General features: G+C 59.0%; 1 protein-coding gene and 1 long non-coding RNA gene across 4 annotated transcripts; one reads left to right on the forward strand and one right to left on the reverse strand.

The window, feature by feature from the left end:
• Nucleotides 1-50: 50 nt before the first annotated feature.
• PSD (pleckstrin and Sec7 domain containing) lies at nt 51-16,587 on the reverse strand. 3 transcript variants are annotated; one of them, XM_058697597.1, is made up of 18 exons: nt 16,475-16,587; nt 15,077-15,135; nt 13,070-13,806; nt 12,685-12,787; nt 11,834-12,194; nt 10,665-11,105; nt 9,251-9,445; nt 9,010-9,090; nt 8,691-8,803; nt 8,066-8,124; nt 7,869-7,958; nt 4,112-4,155; nt 2,523-2,713; nt 2,368-2,438; nt 2,101-2,258; nt 1,784-1,928; nt 1,354-1,497; nt 51-864 (listed from the first exon to the last, which is right to left on the reverse strand). In XM_058697597.1, the coding sequence occupies exons 3-18, from the start codon at nt 13,721-13,723 to the stop codon at nt 634-636; spliced, it is 3,081 nt and encodes a 1,026-aa protein (XP_058553580.1). In that variant the 5' UTR covers nt 13,724-13,806; nt 15,077-15,135; nt 16,475-16,587; the 3' UTR covers nt 51-633. The 3 variants fall into 3 exon arrangements, with proteins under 3 accessions (XP_058553580.1, XP_058553579.1, XP_058553582.1); XM_058697596.1 differs by lacking the exon at nt 15,077-15,135 and having other exon boundaries at nt 16,475-16,574; XM_058697599.1 differs by lacking the exons at nt 51-864; nt 1,354-1,497; nt 2,523-2,713; nt 16,475-16,587 and having other exon boundaries at nt 1,814-1,928; nt 15,077-15,222.
• On the forward strand, nt 10,108-11,597 carry LOC131493287 (uncharacterized). The gene is made up of 2 exons (XR_009252553.1): nt 10,108-10,217; nt 11,420-11,597. It is a non-coding gene; the product is annotated as an uncharacterized LOC131493287 (long non-coding RNA).
• Nucleotides 16,588-17,190: the final 603 nt, after the last annotated feature.

The raw sequence follows: 17,190 nt of genomic DNA on the forward strand, positions 1-17,190 counted from the left end.
ACCAGCTGCCTACCCAAGCCAGGTACTGGAGAATGGAGGAGGCCCAGCCAGCAAGTCCAGAGCAGTTTTAATGGGATTAGAGGCTGTACAAAGGGCAGGGCCCACTGAAGGAGGGAAAGCAAGGCCATGCTGCCCCCAGACCGTATGGGGGCCTAGGCATGGATACCCTTCCTCCACCTCTGGAACGAGAGAGGGTGAGCCTCAGGGAGGAAGGAGGGAAAACCAGCTCAGCCCCAACTCCTAGCCTCTATCTGAGCCAGGCCCCAGGATGGAGGGGGGATTGCTGGTGTTGGGTGTGGGTGGTCTCAGCAGAAAGCAGAAATGTCAGGCCTCCCCCCACCCAAAAAAAAAAAAAAAGCATCAAAAGTCCAAGGGGCCCTGGCCCCTCCCACCCCAGCCCCCGTACGAAAAAGTGCAAAACATTATCACAAAATGGGGGTCTCAGAGGGGCCCCTGGCCTAGGCTCCCAAGGCCCACGCCCTAGCCCTGCGCTGCCCCGGACACCGCGTCCGGCGCGGTCGGGCCCTGGGCCGGGGGCCCCTCGTGGGCGGCCCGAGGCCGGCCCGGGCTCAGGCAAGGCTATGTCATGCAGGTGCCCAGTGGGCGCCAAACCCCCACGCTCCTACCCTCAACTCAGAGCTTCCACCGCCCACTGATCACCCCTCCACGAGGCTCTGAGCCATGACACTGAGCCCGGGGCTGGCTGGCAGGGTTGGGCTGCAGGGAGGGACTGGAGTGAGGTGGAGGGAGTCCATCCTCTGTGCTCCCGGCCTGGGCCAGTGCTGCCTCTACTGCATCCAGCTCTTCACTGCCCGCCTTCAGCTTGACCCGAAGCAGCGCTGCGTATGTGCCATAGCGGGATTTCTGAAGCAGAGGAGCAGGGGCTGTGAGCCTGCTCTCCACCCTCTGCCCATCTCACCCCAATCTGGACCAAGGAGGGATGCCAAAAAAGGCTAGGAGACAACAGGTTCTTGCCCAACTCTGAGGCCCCCAGAGCCCCCAGGGACTATGACACGATCCCCTTGGAAGCTAGCTACCCTCTCTGGGCTCTCTCGAGACTGCATATTACGACATCTAATACTTGTTAGGCCTGAACCAGAGTTGGGAAAAACTGAGCCCTTGACAGACCTCATCTCCCTTCATTACCCTAGCGGGTAAAGAACGTCATCCTTGGCCCACAGATGTGGAAACAGGCTCAGAGGGGTTAGGCAACCTGCCGAACGTCACCCAGCTGGTCCCACTCTCCTACTAAAGTCCGTGCCCTTAACCACTAGCCTGAGCCTGTATGTGGCAACAGTGAGACCCCACTGACGAAGAAAGGAGCCAAAGAGGTGCCAGGGCAGGGAGGTTCACCTCAAACTCCAGGTAGGCCTCCTTCTGCCGCTGCTCCTCAGCCTCCTTGCCTCGGGCCTTCCTGCCCAGTTGCGCAGCCCGGTGCTCTCGCAACTCACTTGCCATGGCCTTCAGCTTGGCCTCATGGGTCCGCACCTGCTCCTCCTAGGGGCCAGGGGGAGTGTTGGTCAGGGTCACTCGAGCACATACAGTGCCTTTGTGCAAGCTTTTTTAGAAAGGTGCCCCTGCCTTTGGATGAGCAAAGCACCATATCTAGGTTAACACCTTGGCAAGTGCAGTGGAGACTGGATTTCAGCCTTCACTCACCCCCCATGGCCAGTGTCCTGGTGCAGTGACATCTACATGATCACACAGGGCAGCCCTGAGTGCAGATGGCCTGGGCCTGCCACACTCCATCCCACTGGCACCAGGTGGACAGAGCTGGGGGTACCTGGGAGAGGCGGGTGGCAGCGCTGGGCAGCAGAGGGCGGCTGAACTTCCTCTGGGAGCTAACAGCAGCTGGGAAGGGGGGTGCAGAGAACATGGCAGCCACCACATTGATGCGAGTGATCCAGGACTGCATCTGCTCCAGGCTCCTGGGGAGACAACACCACCACTTAGGACCTGGCCCCAGGTTTCCTGTCCAGGGATGCCTGTCCTGGCTCAGGGTGCGGCCTGGGAAGCAAGGAGGTAATCCAGGGACAAGGGAGGGGAGCAAGGTAGGAGTGGGGCAAAGGGGTCCAGGATGGGCAGGAAGAGGGCACTCACGGGGCCTGAAAGAGGAAGACCCGCCAATCAGCTGTGCGCAGGTAGAAGACATGGGGCCTCTTGCTGTAGTCGCTGGCACGCGTGGCCAGCGCGTGGTGGATGCTGATGGCATTCTTTAGCTCTGCCTCTGATAGGGCCTTCCCAGGCTGGTACTCCTCCTGCAGGGGTGCCCATCTTGTCCTGGCCATGGTCCCACCCCAGCCTGGCCCAGCCCACCCACACTCCCCTGAGCCAGCTCAGCCCCAACCCCTTGGGCTGGCCCCGCACCTTCTGCAGGTAGAGGATCATGCCCTTGAGGATCCCGTGGAAGCTCTTCCAGCCCCGCTTGCCCCGAGGTGCTGGGGGGAAGGAAGACAGGTCAGGGGGCCTGAGACAGGCCCCCTCCCCTCCATCCCCCAGACCCTCCCCACCCAGCCACGTACTCTTCCTGCAGTCAGGGTCTGCGTGCACCTTTCGCACCAGGGCCCCGTGCTTGTAGACTGCAGCCCCGGGTTCAGGAGTCAGGTCCAGGAAAGGGCTGGAGCCGCTGCCACTGCCCCCGCTGACCCGCTTGATGACCTTGGGGTTGGGGTCGGCCAACTCAGACAGAGAGCGTCTCAGCTCCTCCTCGTCTCTGCAGGTGTGATCACCTCAGAGGGGGCTGGCCTTGCAGCCACAACCCCCGCTTCAGTCCTGGCCTCTGCCCACCCAGGAAAGCGCCCTCTTGTCTGTGGAGGGAATGGGGGAACTGCCCCTCTCACAGGGTGTGGCTCCCCTCCACCTGAGGCTCCTGGAGCCTTGTTTCCCGCCTCGCACCAGATCTCCCCAGGGGTAGCTGTTGTCCCCCTGCTCAGATGAGGGCTCCTCCGGGCAGCGTATCTCCTTGCTCAGGTTAGCGCTCCCAAGGGTAGGGCCATGTCTGTCCCTTCCTCCCCATCCTCTGTTTCTGCACTTGCACACCAGCCCTCACACCCTTCTCCACTAGGGCAGACATGTCTGACTCGGCTGTCCCAACTATACCCAGCAGCATGCTTTGCTCATAGTTTGTTGGCTACGTGGTGGCAGAAGTGGCTTCCTAGTGGTCACCTAGTACCTCCTGGTCCACAGGCTCTGTTAGGTACCATCTAAAGAATCCGGTTCTATCCTGTCACTCCATCGATCAAAAACCTGCAGTAGCTCCCTATTTCCTCCTGCACGAGGCCTATGCTACATCCCTGCCCATACTGCCTCTTTCTCCTTCCACTCTCCAGCCAGCTAGGCCTGCCTCCTCTTGGCATCCCCAACCCACGCTCATTTCAGCCACCACATATTTGCCTCCCAAATACCAACTTCTCTCTCTCCAAATGCTTCCCTTCCTTCAAGGCTTGCCCCAAGTTCCAATCTGCATCCCAGTGCTGAGCTCTGCCTCCTCTGAGGTCTTTTCCTGCAGACTGGGAGCTCCCAACCAACCTGATCTGTGACTGAACTCTCAGCAGACACCAGCAAGTATGAGTGACCTACTGACTGTTTAGATGAGGCTCTACCCTCAGACTGGGGGGCCCAACATTAAACTGGACCTCCTCCCTTACACTGGACTCCTCTAAGACTTACTCTGAGTCTGTTTCCATGGCCAAGAGTAGACAATGTGGTCCCTTGTTCTGTGATGCTCTGGACTCCCTAGGACCTGAGAGGAGGCTCTCACGCTATTGGTCGGGGCTCTATCTCCAGAGACTTCTGTCTTCCCGCTTGGGTTGGCAAGGGACCTCCCCTTTCTGTTTCAGCATCCCCCCTCCCAGGCCAGCTGACAGTGGCCATCCATCCCAACCTAGCTTGTCATAACAACTCAGCTAGAGAAAAGACACAGAACCCCAAGTCCAGGCAGCCATCTCCAAAGAAGGAAATGAAGCAGCCTCAGTGCCTCTCATGGCCTCACCCGCCTTCCCTGCCCCACAATCCAACCTGGACTCACAGGGCCCACCTCAGTGCTCTCAGCCTCTCCAGGCAGCCCCTTCCCCGCACCCCATCTCCCTCACCACACAGCTCCAGGACTCACATGGCCCACTGCAGCTTTTCATTCTTGATGGAGCTGTACAAGGCCTAGGAAGGGAGGAACAAATCAGGCAGGTATGGGTCACTCCTGAGGGAGGCAAACTATGTACCCCAATGCCAGAACTCAGAGCCCTCCCTCCAAACTCGAGGGGAGGAGACAATGGGGGGGTGAGGATGGGGGTAGCAGGGTGTAAGGACCAAGAACACGGGCTCTGGAACAGAGTATTAGGAGACGGTACTGTGTCACTTTTGCTGCATGAGTTTGGGCAAGTATCCATGGGGAGAACAAACGTACTAACAGGTGTGTAACACAGGGCAGGCAATTAGCACAGGGCATCCAGGCATATGGCTGATGCACAATAAATGGCAGCTGCTATTATTATCTTTGCTGTTGTTATTGTTAGGGACCATCCTGCCCAGATCCTGGGTGGGAGAAGCACAGCCCTGGAAGGAATAGAAAAGAGCATTCCCAAGAAGCTCTCCTTTCCCGGACCATGTGCTTTGGCCTATTTCCATAGGATAAACCCACACAGAACATATGGGGAAACTGAGGCCCAGCAACAGGGATTCACCCTGTCACCTCCCTCCCTGGCTAGTAGAGAACACACTCTCATGACTCCTAACCCCAGGGCAAGCTGAGCACCTCCCCCAACCCAGAGAGCCCCACCAAGTTGAATGCCAGGGGGGCCAGGGCCCTGCCCACCCACATCCTTCATGTTACTGGAGAGTGAACACTAGTCTAAAAGGCAGACGTTTCAGCTTCCAAACCCTGCATACCCCAAGCTCTTTGTGAGCTCCTGGACCAGTCACTTCCCCTCTGTAGAGCTGGCATGGGGGACCTGTGGGGGCCTTGGGATGGTCTGAGTAGAGAATAGACTCCAGGAGTTGTATAGGGGACCCCTCTTCTCAGGAGTGGCCTGCAGCATGCGTCCACAGCAGCACCTCCCACTGTGGGGGCGATTCCACCAGCCTGTCTGTGAGTGGGTGTGTCCCCAACATGTGCGTGTTGGGCTATGCGTGTGGCGTGTGATGCTGCCTGCGTGAGCTGGGTGCAGTGGTGACGTCGGTGCCTTCTCCGTGATGGGACACAGTCCCCCACTCCACCACCAACATACCACAGTCTCTGACTATCTTACTGCTTACTGTCACACTCAGCCACACGGCTAGCCAGGCATCCCACATGTGCACACCCTGTCCAGGGATGGGTACATTCCACAACCTCCACCCTCTACACAGCACAATCCAGCCTTGTGCACACACAGCCCTCACAGCACATCCCCAGCCCAAGCCCGGCATAACCCCGACCCTAATCCTCTCTCCAACTCTGACCAGGAGATTGAAGTGTCCAACCAGACCCAACCTGTCTCCAGCCTTCTAGTTCATCCCCTGGCCCCTCGAAGGACCACCTCTGGCCCACAACCATGTCTTCCTTCCAAAGTCCTAAACCCCATCGGTGAGCCCCATGTCATGCTCCCAGGCAGAAGACCCAAAGACCCTTTGGTTTGAGATATCCACACTGATCCGACGGTGTGTGCCCTTCCCCCTCCAGTCCATGCCCACTCCTGGCTACCCATGGGTTCTGTCCCTGCTGGCCTCCCGCCTTGGTCTGACCGATGCCCACCCCCCCCAGCTCGTGCCACCTTCGGTGCCTCCCTCAAGCCGCCCCCTCAGCCACGCCGCCCTCCACAACCCCCTCGACCGCCCCCCAGCCTGGCGTGGGCCAAGGCCCCAACGCCCTCACCGCCTTCTTCTTCTTGCGGCTCTGCAGACGGCTGACCACCAGGTCGGTGTAGAGCACGGGCTTGAGACTGCGAGAGCGCTGCGGCCAGCCGTAGCACAGGGTCTCCGCGCCACGGTGGGTGCGCCCGTAGCGCACGGAGCACAGCGAGCGCGAGCGCAGCCGCCCCGCGCTGCTGTGGATGCTGTTGACACCGATCATGCTGGCCCGGCCGGCGCGCTGCGGCCCCCGGCCATGCCCCCGTCCGCCCTTGGCCTGGACGGCCCGGACGGCCCGCGGACGGCTCCCCCGACAGCCGGCGCGAGCGGCCCGGCCCGGCCCGGCCCGAGCCCGGCCCGGCTCCCACCGACGCACGGAGCGCGCGGCGGCGGCGGCGGCGGCGGCGGCGGCGGCGGCGCTGTCGGCTCTGCGGCTCGGCGCGAGAGGGAGGGGGCCGCCGACGGGGAGGGAGGGCGAGGGCTGGGGGCGGGGACGGCGCAAAATGGAGGCGTCCCACCGCGCAGGGGCCCCGCGGCGCTACGCGCAGCCACGGGGGCGGGGCCTCGGGGGGCCAGCCCGGGCAAGTGCCAGAGGGTGGGCGGCTCTGGGGATGCTGCGGATGGCACCGGGAGTCCCTAGGCCTGCTGCTGCAAAGGCGGGCTGACCCTGTAGGGTCTGCAGCTCCCTCCTGGCTGGTCAGGGTTGGGGGGCCAGGGGCGGGAGAGGTAGGAACGCGTCCTCTTGCCGCCCCCCCCTCCCCCCAGCCAGGAGAGGCCACGCAGTAGGGGCCGCGCAGGATGGAGGCAGCCGTGGAATGGCACCAGCCTCATCCAACTCGCCCAACTGAAGACAGCTCAGATGCTCAAGGCTATACTATACCCCCACTTACGTACACACACCCCAGTTTACAGATATACACCCCAACTAACCAGATGCACCAATTCACACTCACCCCAACTCACAGAGACTACGAATTCAGATATGCACCTCAAAATTTAGTCTTTAACTCATAAACAACCCCTGATTATGGATACATGTCACAAATCAGCCAATTTGTAGATGTACACTCTAATACACAGAAACACCCAATCTACACCCCAGCTCAGACACACTCTCTAAATCGTAAGCACAAACAAACCCCAGCCAAATCCCCGGATTTACCAACACCCTAAAGCGCATATATTCCAATTCAAACATATACCCCAACTCTCTGACACCCCGAACTCACAATGGACACCCCCAAACACAAATAAATTTCCAAACTCAGAAGCCCGACACACCGCAAGCTCACAGACGCGCCCAAGGACACTCTTGTGCGTCACATGTATGTGGTGGCCCAGAGCCCCTTTGCCAAGCATAGGCGTTTCAAATAGGTCCAGGCATCCCTGGATAAAACCACTGGATCAAGGAAATGAGTGAATCCATGAGACCTGGGTGCCCTCTCCTCCTCCCATGCATATTAGCCCCTGTGTAGCTAACCCCTCAAGTGCGGGCGCCTGGGCGCAGGGCCTGGCAACAAGGGAGTCAGGAGAGCAGTATCTAGTCCCAAGTTGGAGGTAACTGGATTCCAGACCTTGGAAAAGCCTTTGTCCCTCTTGGGCCCCTCTACCTCCGGGTCCCTCCTGTGCAACATACCAGAAGGGCCTTTGTGGTCATACACCCTGGGGCAGGGGGTGGAGGAGAAGGAGGGAAGCAGTATGCCTGCCCTGTGCTGGAACCCCTCCTATCCTCAGTGAACACTGGAGGAGGGGCACCGAAGTAGGCAAATGCAAGGTCCAAGGCCGCCAGAAAACAGGATTTCGAGAGCCGTCTCCCCTCCCCCGCTGAGCGGCCAAGACTGCACGCGAGTGCGCATGTTCCCGGGTAGCCTGCGTGTTGGGGTTGGGGGAGGGGGCCCGTCCCCAAGCTGAGTCACGGGAGCCCAGGCTCCAGCAGCAGGAGCCTCCAACCTCCACTCCGCCCGATTGGTCCCAATCCCTCCCCTCCAGCAACCTCTACCCTGCCTCACCCCCCCCAGCCCCCCACCCCCACCCCCGGCCCCCACCTTGAGCAGCTCCCTGGGGAAGTCTCCGCCTTCATTGAGGCCCTCCAGGTTCCCGATGAAGTCTCCACAGGTCATGCGCTTCCCAATGTTCTAAGGAAGGGCACAGAGGCCTGTGAGGGGGGCCTTGGGCTCCCAGGCCTTTAAGTCTCAAGGCAGTCTGTTTTGGGGGGGTTCCCTCCTGCCAGCCTCTCACTCACATGGCCGTGGAGATCAGTGTTGAGTAGCATGAGGGCGCAGGTCAGCGTGTGCGCACCGTCTAGGGAAAGTTGACATTCGGCTTCAGCTACCTCCCAGGGACTCTTCCCACAGCTGTCTTCCCCAGCCTTCCAGTTCACCCCCAGCCCACTCTGGCCCACAATCATACTTTTATAAGTCCTGAACCCCATAGTAAACCCTACCTCCTTCAGCCAAAAGACCTCACTCTTCCAGCAAATCCCTGAAAGGGACATCTTCCCCAACACCTACATGCTTCTGTGAGTATGCACAAAAGCCAGTGGGCCCCTCACAGTTTGCAGATCAGTGCAGCCAAACAGAATCCACACTCAAGCCAAACGCTGTCTTGCACGTGTATGTGAACAATGGCATGCAAATACACCTGCCACCTGGTTCTTCGCAACACACACTAGACCCTAGCAATGCTTGCCCGCATGCTCAGTTCCACAACCACGTAGGCATGTCAGCACCGCACACACGCATGCTCACATGCCTGCAAGCCTGTGCATGCATTCACTTCTACATACACACTCATGCTCCTATGCGCACACACTGTGCCCATCTGCTTCAGTGACCAGCTGGGAAAGCCCTGCCCCCTGGCTTCCTCACCCTCTGAGGACAGGGCTCCTGGATTGCACTGGAAGTATCTCTGGGAGAAGTGGGCCAGCACGCGCTCCCGTTCCTGGGTCTCACCCATTAAGGCCAGCTCCTTCAGAAACACCCTGGGAAGGGGGAAAGAGGGAGCATGTCACCTCTACCCAAGGTCCCCTAACCAGGCAGCCCCAGCTTTTAGCCATGCCCTGATAGCCTGGGAAGGATGACATCAGGGCAGCCTAGGGAAGGCACAGGTGCTCAGAGAAGGCACAACTGAGGCGCTGCAAAGCAGGGCTGGAGCGTGGGGCCTGCCTTCAAAGGGCTTAACACCCACCTGAGAGCTTGGTCCAGAGTCATGCCCGTGAAGACAAAGAACTTGAGGTACTCGCCAGCCACAAGTTTGCTGAAGTCATTGCTGTGGGCAGGGCAGATAGGTGGAGTCTCAAGGGAAAGGGTCAAGGGGCCAGATGGGGTTACCTAGAGACCTGGGGGCATTAGATAGAGGGGGTGTGGAGGTGCTGCCCACAGGATGCATCCCCTCTCCCCGTATTATCAATCCCGGCCAATGGCTTTACTTCTTGCCCAGGTGCCGGGCCACATCAGCCTTCCTGAAGCCGTCTAGTCGGTATAGCCTCTTAGCTAGGCGCTGCGCAGCCTCCAGGTCAGCTTTCTGCCCATTGGACAAGGTGTCTGTGCTTCCCAGGGCCAGCCGCTCTGTGCTGTCCAGCTCTGAGTCCGAGTCAGACACCAGCTGGCTCAGCGGTGGTTCACTGCCAGGGTAAAACACCAGCTCAGAGGTGGGGCAGTCCCTCTGGGACCATCCAGATCCTTCCTCTGCCTCCAAACCCAGAAGACAGAGTGGGGGAGATTGGGACACAGAGAAGGCATTTTTCTTTTCTCCAGAGAAGGACACTGTATGGGTTCCCTCCATCAGCCGATTCCATCCTTACCATCTCTCTGTAGAAGGCCTGCATCAAATTCAAATAAGCATCCATATTTCTGCTGTGGGGATTTCTGCTGCTTCCCCAAAGCCCTTAGGTCTTAGGTTTGCTCTTAGGCATAGGCATAGTTTCCCCATTGTCACACTGGCCCTAGTCAGAACATAGTCCTCTATCTCTGAGAATATGGGCAAAAGTGGGATAGATAGGCTGCCAGAGAGGAACAGTGGAGGGTCAAACCATGATTTGAGGGCAGCAGGGACACCTTCCCTCTCCTATGTCTTTTTCTTCTGGCCTTTTAGGGAGAGGAGGCTCTTCCTCCTTGGTCTTTTTTTTCCACCCACAAACAAGCAGAGGGGGTTGGGGGTCAGAGTGCACTCCATTCATCCCCTGTCTCCTCCTCCCCTTCCCTTCCCGCCATCCCAGCTGCTCTACTAGCAAAGCCACCTGTCACCCCAGAGACAGAGGCCGGAAACTCCTGGTTGCTAGGCAACCCTGTCTCCCTGGCCACCCCCTCCTGTTGCCATGGCTTCCATGACTGAGAGGGTAGCTGGCAGAGGGAGAGCAGAAAGGTTAGACTGGTGACAGGACTTCCTGGAGAAGGGTGAGAAACTCCTTACTGAAGGGGGGAGGCAACATGGGAGGGAGGCAATGAGAGAGGCTGGTGGCTGCATCTTTGGGAGAAGCCTCCAGGCTGGGTAGGGGTAAGGTCACAAGAATTCTAAGTAGGTTAAAGTCTCTGCCTGTGGTAGGAAGGGCCTTTCTGGAAAGGAGAGTGTTCTCTTGGGACCCATTCAATCCTGAATCATTGTTTGTCAAGTCACTGGGTCTAGGACCAAGGGGGTCCTAGGGGTGGGCTGTGAGGGGCTCCCCCTCATAGCCAAAGGAAGTAGTCCTCCAAATGGAAAAACAAACATCGGCATTCCCTAACCACTCTGTCAGGGGTCAGGAATATAAACTGCATCTTCCCACTCAGGAACTTTCCCTTGAAGCAACTGTTCCTGGGGCTCTGGGGGGGCCTCAAGTCTGAGGAAGCAAAGGAATCACTCACCTGCCCAGAGGTGCCGCCCCCAGCCCAAAGCTGTCCTCCGAGTGGCAGGGACTAGGGGGCTCCTTCCCTGGGGCCTGCTTGGCTCCAGCCTCTGCCTCTTCTTCCTCCCCTCTCTGTGTCCAAGGCCCATCAGCAGCAGAGCTGGTACCAGAATCTGGCTCAAGAGGTGCAAGTGGGGCGGGAGCAGGTGGGTCAGGCCGGGGAGCAGGGGGTTGGGGAGGCAGCTCAAAGGTGAAGAAGGGGCTCTGGGTTGGGCCAGGTGAGGCCAGGGCCTCCAGGGAGGCGAGGCTGGTGTAGGAGGTGCCCTTGGCCCGGTGTGACTCCAAGATGGCTTCAAACACACAACTGAAAGAGTCAGGCCCGTCAGCCGAGGGGCTGGTCCCAGGCAGAAAGGGCAGGGGCGACTTGAGAGGCCCAGGGTGAGGCATCCGGGTGCCTGGCCTGCAGGGGCAGGGAGAGTCTCTGATCAGGGGCCCAGAAGACAGTTCTTAGGTAGCATTTCATTGAATTCTCATACCACTCTGTGGAGGGGATTATCCTCTCCTTCTCACAGATCCCCAGCCCTCTAAGGAATCTGGGTAGGGAGTCCCCACCACAGGTTCACCAAGCTATTCAGTGCCCCTGAGGAACCCCAGCCTTACCCGTCCCCAGTACCCAATCCCTCTCCTCTCTTCCTCCCTGCTAATCTCCCTTTCTCCTCCTCCCTGATCCTCTCCCCTCCTGCCATCCCGTTTCTATTTCCGGCAACATCTTAGGAGAAGATGAGGCTCCAAGGCTGCGGTGGGGTGTGAGACGGAGAAGAAAGCCCCCACGCTCCCCACTCTCCTGCCAGAAGCCAGGATCCAGATTGATGCTCCCGTGCCCCCAGGCTTGAATCTGAACCCTGGCCTCTCACTCTGCCTCCTGTTCTTTACTAGAACCCCTTTCCTCTCCTGTCCCGGCTACTCCCTGCCCTATGGGCTCTTGCCAACACCCTCCACGTCCCCAGCATTCTGCCAGGCCTCGGGCCTCTGTCCGGTCTCCAGGTGCATCGCCCTGTCGGCACCACTAGCTTGGTCCTGACCCTCCCAGTCCAGCCCTCATCTCTAGTCCAGCCCCTCTTCCCCCAGCTCTGCCTCTGGGCCAGCTCAAAGGGGCCAGCCACTGTCCTCTCCCACTCCCGCACTCACCGGGCCCCCTCTGAGGCCTCAAACACCTCGTCGTCCACATCCTCTTCCCCACCTGCCTCATCCTCGTCCTCATCGCCACTGCCCAGGCTGGGACAAGGGCCAAGGCATGGGCTGGCACGTGGAGCAGGTGGGCGGGCAGTACCAGGTGGGCCCTCAGAGCTGGGCTGACTCTCGATGGCCGAGTCAGCCTCTTCCCGCTCAGCCAGCACCTCATCGATGTCGGTCTCGCGGTAGCACCTCAGGGGCACCGTGTCCAGGTCCGTCTCGGAGTACTTGGCTGCTCGCCCCACAGCCACCCCAGAGCCCTGCCCTGAGCCCACCCCAGGTGGAGATGGGGGGGCCTGCTCCAGGGGCTTAGCACCTGCAGTATGCATAGGCATCCCGGTCAGCAGATTATCCTGGTCAGCTCCCTGTCCTGATTCTGTTCTAGGAAGGAGCTCTTCCCCGCTGCCTCATATTGGCAGGAAGTTCCTTCACTGTCTAGCCACCATTCCTCCTGCTATGAACCCAGCTTGTTCCTTGTGCCAGTGGAGCTCGTTTCAAATCAAGTTCTTGTCGAATAACTTTGAGGGGCCTGCGGGAGACCAGCTTCTTTTCTGCTCCGCAGAATGACCCTTGATATCCTGTCATGCCCTCCTTTCTATCTAGCTTCCTCGAGGTGCCCAACCCAGCTGTGACCCCCCCAACCCTCCATCATAAGACAGATGGAAAGTTTGAGGCCTGGAGAGGCATTAGCCAACTCATGACCCCAGGAAGGACTGAGGGAGGTTTAAAGGAAGGCCCCCTACCATGCCTCAGCTGCTGGGGAGAAGACCCTGCCCTATTCCCCTTGTCTCAGTCCAGGACCTTACCTGAGCTTGGGGGGTCCAGGGAGCCATAGAAGAATTCCCATTTGGCTCGAGCAATTCTCTGGGCATGAGAGGAAACTTCCCGGGGGGAGGACCAGGTGTCCCCCTAAGCCAAGAAGGGAGAAATAGACACAGGCATCCAGAGATAAAGCCACACATACAAAGACACAAGAACATGGGACAGAAAGACAGAAACAAAAACACACAAGGACAGATAATAGAGGTGCCAAGACACAGGGGCAAACACAGAGGGCAAGAAAGAGACAGATTTAGGACAGATCAAAGAATTTAGAGTGAAGAGCTGACAGGCCCAGGACTGCCAAAGGGGCAAGCCTTGCCCCTTTTCTGGGGCTCTAGAGTTCCAGGGAGCCCAAGGGAGGTCGCATACCTGGTTCAGGAGTCCAGTGTCAGCAGGTCCTGGGAATAGCTTGGCCAGGTGCTCAGAAGGTCCCCCCAGCCCATTGGGGAGAGAGGAGTAAAGGCCATCTGCCCCAACCTGAGGTTGGGCTGGTGGCCCATGTATAAGGCCCTGGCTACCAGGCAGAGCTGAGCCTCCTCTGGCTGGGAGTGGGTCTGATGTGGATGCCTCTAGCCGCAACTTCCGGTTGGAGCCAGGCCCAAGGGCTGGAGTGGGCCTGGGAGGAGAGACCCCACCCAGGTCCCAGCTCCGACTCAAGCCTCCGGGAGCAGGTAGCCCATTTAATGGCCTCACACTGGCCTTCTCCACAAAGCGGAATATGACCACAGAGCTCCGGGCCCCCGGTGGGGGCTGCCCAGTGGGTGAAGAGGGTGACCAGGGTGAAGGAGGAACACGGGGTGAGGGGGGACCACGCAGGGGTGTACAGGGTGCTGTCACACGTCCCAGTTCCCGGCCTCGGGGACCTGGCCCTGCCACCCGCCGTAGCAGGGAGCCTGTGCTGCCATACATGCTGGCTGGGGGGCTTTGTGGCACTGGGCCTTCGGGGAGCCAGCGGCGCGGGCATCGTGGTGGGGAGATGGCACAGTCGCCCTCGGAGCAGAAGCGCATGGCACCTTGGGCCATGCTGGGGCCGGGGGTCAGGCTGGGGGGGCAGGGATGGCAAGGCCAGGCGGGGAGTGAGGGGGCAGCATGCTCTTCGGACAGGCCTGCAAGAGAGGAAGGGAAGCAGGGGGTGAGCTGCAGGGGAGGTGGATGGGCAGGAGAGCACAGATAGGGAGGGGAAAGCTGGATAGGCCATCTGAGTGCCAGGGGGCCTAGCCCACCCTTGGAATATAGCATCATTGACCCCACCCCTGGAGGTGATCAGGCCTCCTATTTGGGCTACTTCCATGGAGGCCTGAGGAGAAAAGAATTATACCCCTAATAGGCCCCTGGCTCCTTTCCTTCTTCTGGGGGCCCTGAGCATCACCCTGGGAGGAGAAAGGAAGCTATTTCAGAAGTTGAGTAAGTTCAGAATCCCTGTGGCATTTTGGAGCTACTTCTGATGGGGGCTGGGGAAGACTGGTACCCCACACTCTGGACCAGGAATGTCAGCCATTCATAATCATCATAAATCCACGGGTCCCCCAAAGTCTCTCTTTTGGAGGCCCCTTACTCAGTGAGAGAGAACCCAGCCATCCTAGAAGGAATGGCAGGAAGATGGCGGGGGGTGGTGTTATATAGGGACCATGAGGGGTTGGAAGACATAGGGTGAAGGGGAGGAGAAAGGCCTGAACTGAGGCCCCTACTCCCAAAATATACATGCCAAATGGGAAAGAGACATTCTTTTTCTCCATACAGGTACACACGCTCATACACACACACACACACACACACACACACACACACACACACACACGGAGACAATATCAGTATACACAGTTAAACACATTCAAAGGCAACACTCTCCAGTGCACACAGACCCAGGCACACACACACATTGCTCAAAGACACACCCTCATACAGTCTCACAGTCATAACAAATATGCGTGTAATGTAAAGGCACATGCTTATTTTACACACACACTGTCATCAAACAAGAACACACAAAGAGATACCCAAATATACACCCAGGCCCTCATTCTCCAATGCACACAGACACAGGCATATCAGACACTCACAGAAACCTATGGTCACAGTTACACACAAATATAGATGCATGCTCACACGTACTTCAGCAGGTACACACACCCTCTCCCCCAACCCCCACCAGTCACCTGTCTCTGGGTGGGAAGGCTGCACCAGACCACCAGACCCCTCTCCCTCCTCCCTCTCAAGGGAATGATAGATTTTAAAGGGGGTAAAGGGGCCTCTGGTGGCAATGCAGGGTAGGGGCAGAGGTCAGGAGCAGCAACCCTGCCAGGCAGGTTTCTGAAGCTCAGTTGGGGCCCAGGGCATCCCCAGTGCAGCTCCGACTGGAGCTGCCTCAGTACTCACCGCTGCTCGCTTGGAGCTGGGGCCGAGGAAAGGCAGGGAAGAGGCTGGGCCCAGCTCAGCTGTGAAGGCAGCGCGGCTCCCGCTTGCTCCCGCTTGCTCCAGGCCCGCCTGCCTCTCACTCCCTCCTCCTCCCCCCTACGCGCGGCTCAGGCAGAGATAATCCCCCCACCCACCCCACCCCCCGCCCTCTCCCGGGGCCCTGAGCCCCGGAGGCTAGCCCCCCTTCTCGACGCTAGGTCCCCACTGGGCTCTCCCGCCAACCTGAGACCCGCCCCTGACGAGGGGGAGGATATATGGAACCCCCGGTTCAGTTCGCCAGACCTTCACGTGCCCCACCCTAATCCTGTCCCCGTCCCTTTCCTCCACCGCCCCCTGAGCCACACACCGGACCCAGTTGCACACGCGTGTCCCGCTCCAGACCCCACGCGTGTCCCTAGGAGGTTGCCACATGACCTGTTACATGCCACACGCGCTCCCGCCCCCACGAGCACGCGGCCGCGCCAAGCACACCGTATGGGTGTAGACCGGACCCGCCCCCTAAATCCAGGAGACCATCAACTTATGGAAAAGAGATCTAGGAAACACTGCCTCAAACCCTAAGGGGTTCTGAGTCTCGGACCCAGGAGACCCAACCCTTGACCACTTGCTCAGGATGCAGCAGGAGGGATATTAGTCAGACTTTAAAAAGAACTTCCTTGCTGCCTGAGTTAGGTGTCCTGCCCATATGGGGTAAAAGGTTAGACGGGATGACGCCTGGAGTGGAGGAAGTGGGGAACAGGCAACCCTTGTGCCCTTGGCCAAGGTAGAAAGGGGCCCAGCTATTTTAAGAAAGCTCCGCCAGAGTTCCTATGGCAACTGCTCTCCTTGGGAACGCCAGGGCAGGAGGTGGTGACCTCGGAAGGAACAAGGGGTCTGTTCAGGCGGTCAGGGGGCGCGAGGACGTGCGAGGCGGGGGCGCGCGAGGCTCACCGCGGGGAGGGGGGGGCGCGGGCTCCGCGTGGTGCTGAAGGGGACAGCGCCAGATTTGTCGCACTGCGCAGGCGCAGAGGCGCGAACAAAGCTGGGAGGAGGAGGAGGCGCGCGGCCCGAGGTGGTGCGCGCCTACAAGGCTCTATCTTAGCATAGGTCGGTCCTCTCATCTCCCCCCTCCCCAAGCAGGCTGAGGAAGAGGAAACAAGTCCCTTACCCAAGCTAACTCGCTTTGGTCCCTCCCCGCTGCTGGCTTCTCCCTTCTTGCTGCGTTGGGGGGTGGGGGGTGGGGGTACTGTGTAAGGGATTCTGGGAAAACTAGGATGCCTGAATTCTCTATCGCGACTCGCTTGACCCTGGACAAGGCGCGTCCTCTCCAAGGGCCTCGGTTCCATCTTTAAAATGGAGTAACAGCACAGACCTGCTCACCTTGCAGAAGTGCCCGACCCTGATGAAAAAATGGATGGGAAGCAGTTTTCGTTATGCAGAGGCAGGTGAAGCGGTTGCACGAAGGGAGAGCGCAGCCCTGTTGGGGTGCAGCTTTCGGCGACAGCAGTAGCCCTCAGCGTCCTTCATACTCTCCCCACCAATGGATGATGGGGAAAGCACTACTCTGGAGGTTCCCCGGAGCGGACCCTGGAACCAGGAACTGTGGACGCGGTGAGAGAGTGGCCCAGAGTCTGAGCCTGGAGTTCTGGGGCATCACTGCCCCAGGGCGGGCCCAGCCCCAAACCCCACAGCTTAATCCCCAGGTCAGCCCAGAAGCGGTACTCCTGGTGGGCTGGGCTGAGCACTCATTGTTCTCAGGACTCTAGACCTCCTGGGGAAAAGAAAGGGACCCAGCTGGGAAGATAGTCCTTTTTAGCGCCCTCTACGCCTCTCCCCTCAAGATGCAAACCTTTTCCAAATCTTCTGGGAGTGGAAGGGGCTGGACAGCCCTGTACTTGACAACTAACCAGGAATGAGGGTTTGGGCAATTTTGCTTGATGAAGGAAGAAAAATTCTAGCTTCGACCATTCAATTCATTCAACAAATTACTGGGCACCTACTACACACGAGACAGTAAAAGCCTGGATAGTTTCTCCCCATTTTTCAAAGTCGCTAAGCGCGACCAGAGGGCAGAGAATAGGCCCAGAACCTTGGAG

Source organism: Neofelis nebulosa, chromosome 13 (genome assembly GCF_028018385.1).
Source record: "Neofelis nebulosa isolate mNeoNeb1 chromosome 13, mNeoNeb1.pri, whole genome shotgun sequence".
In the NCBI taxonomy this organism is placed as follows: Eukaryota; Metazoa; Chordata; class Mammalia; order Carnivora; family Felidae; genus Neofelis; species Neofelis nebulosa.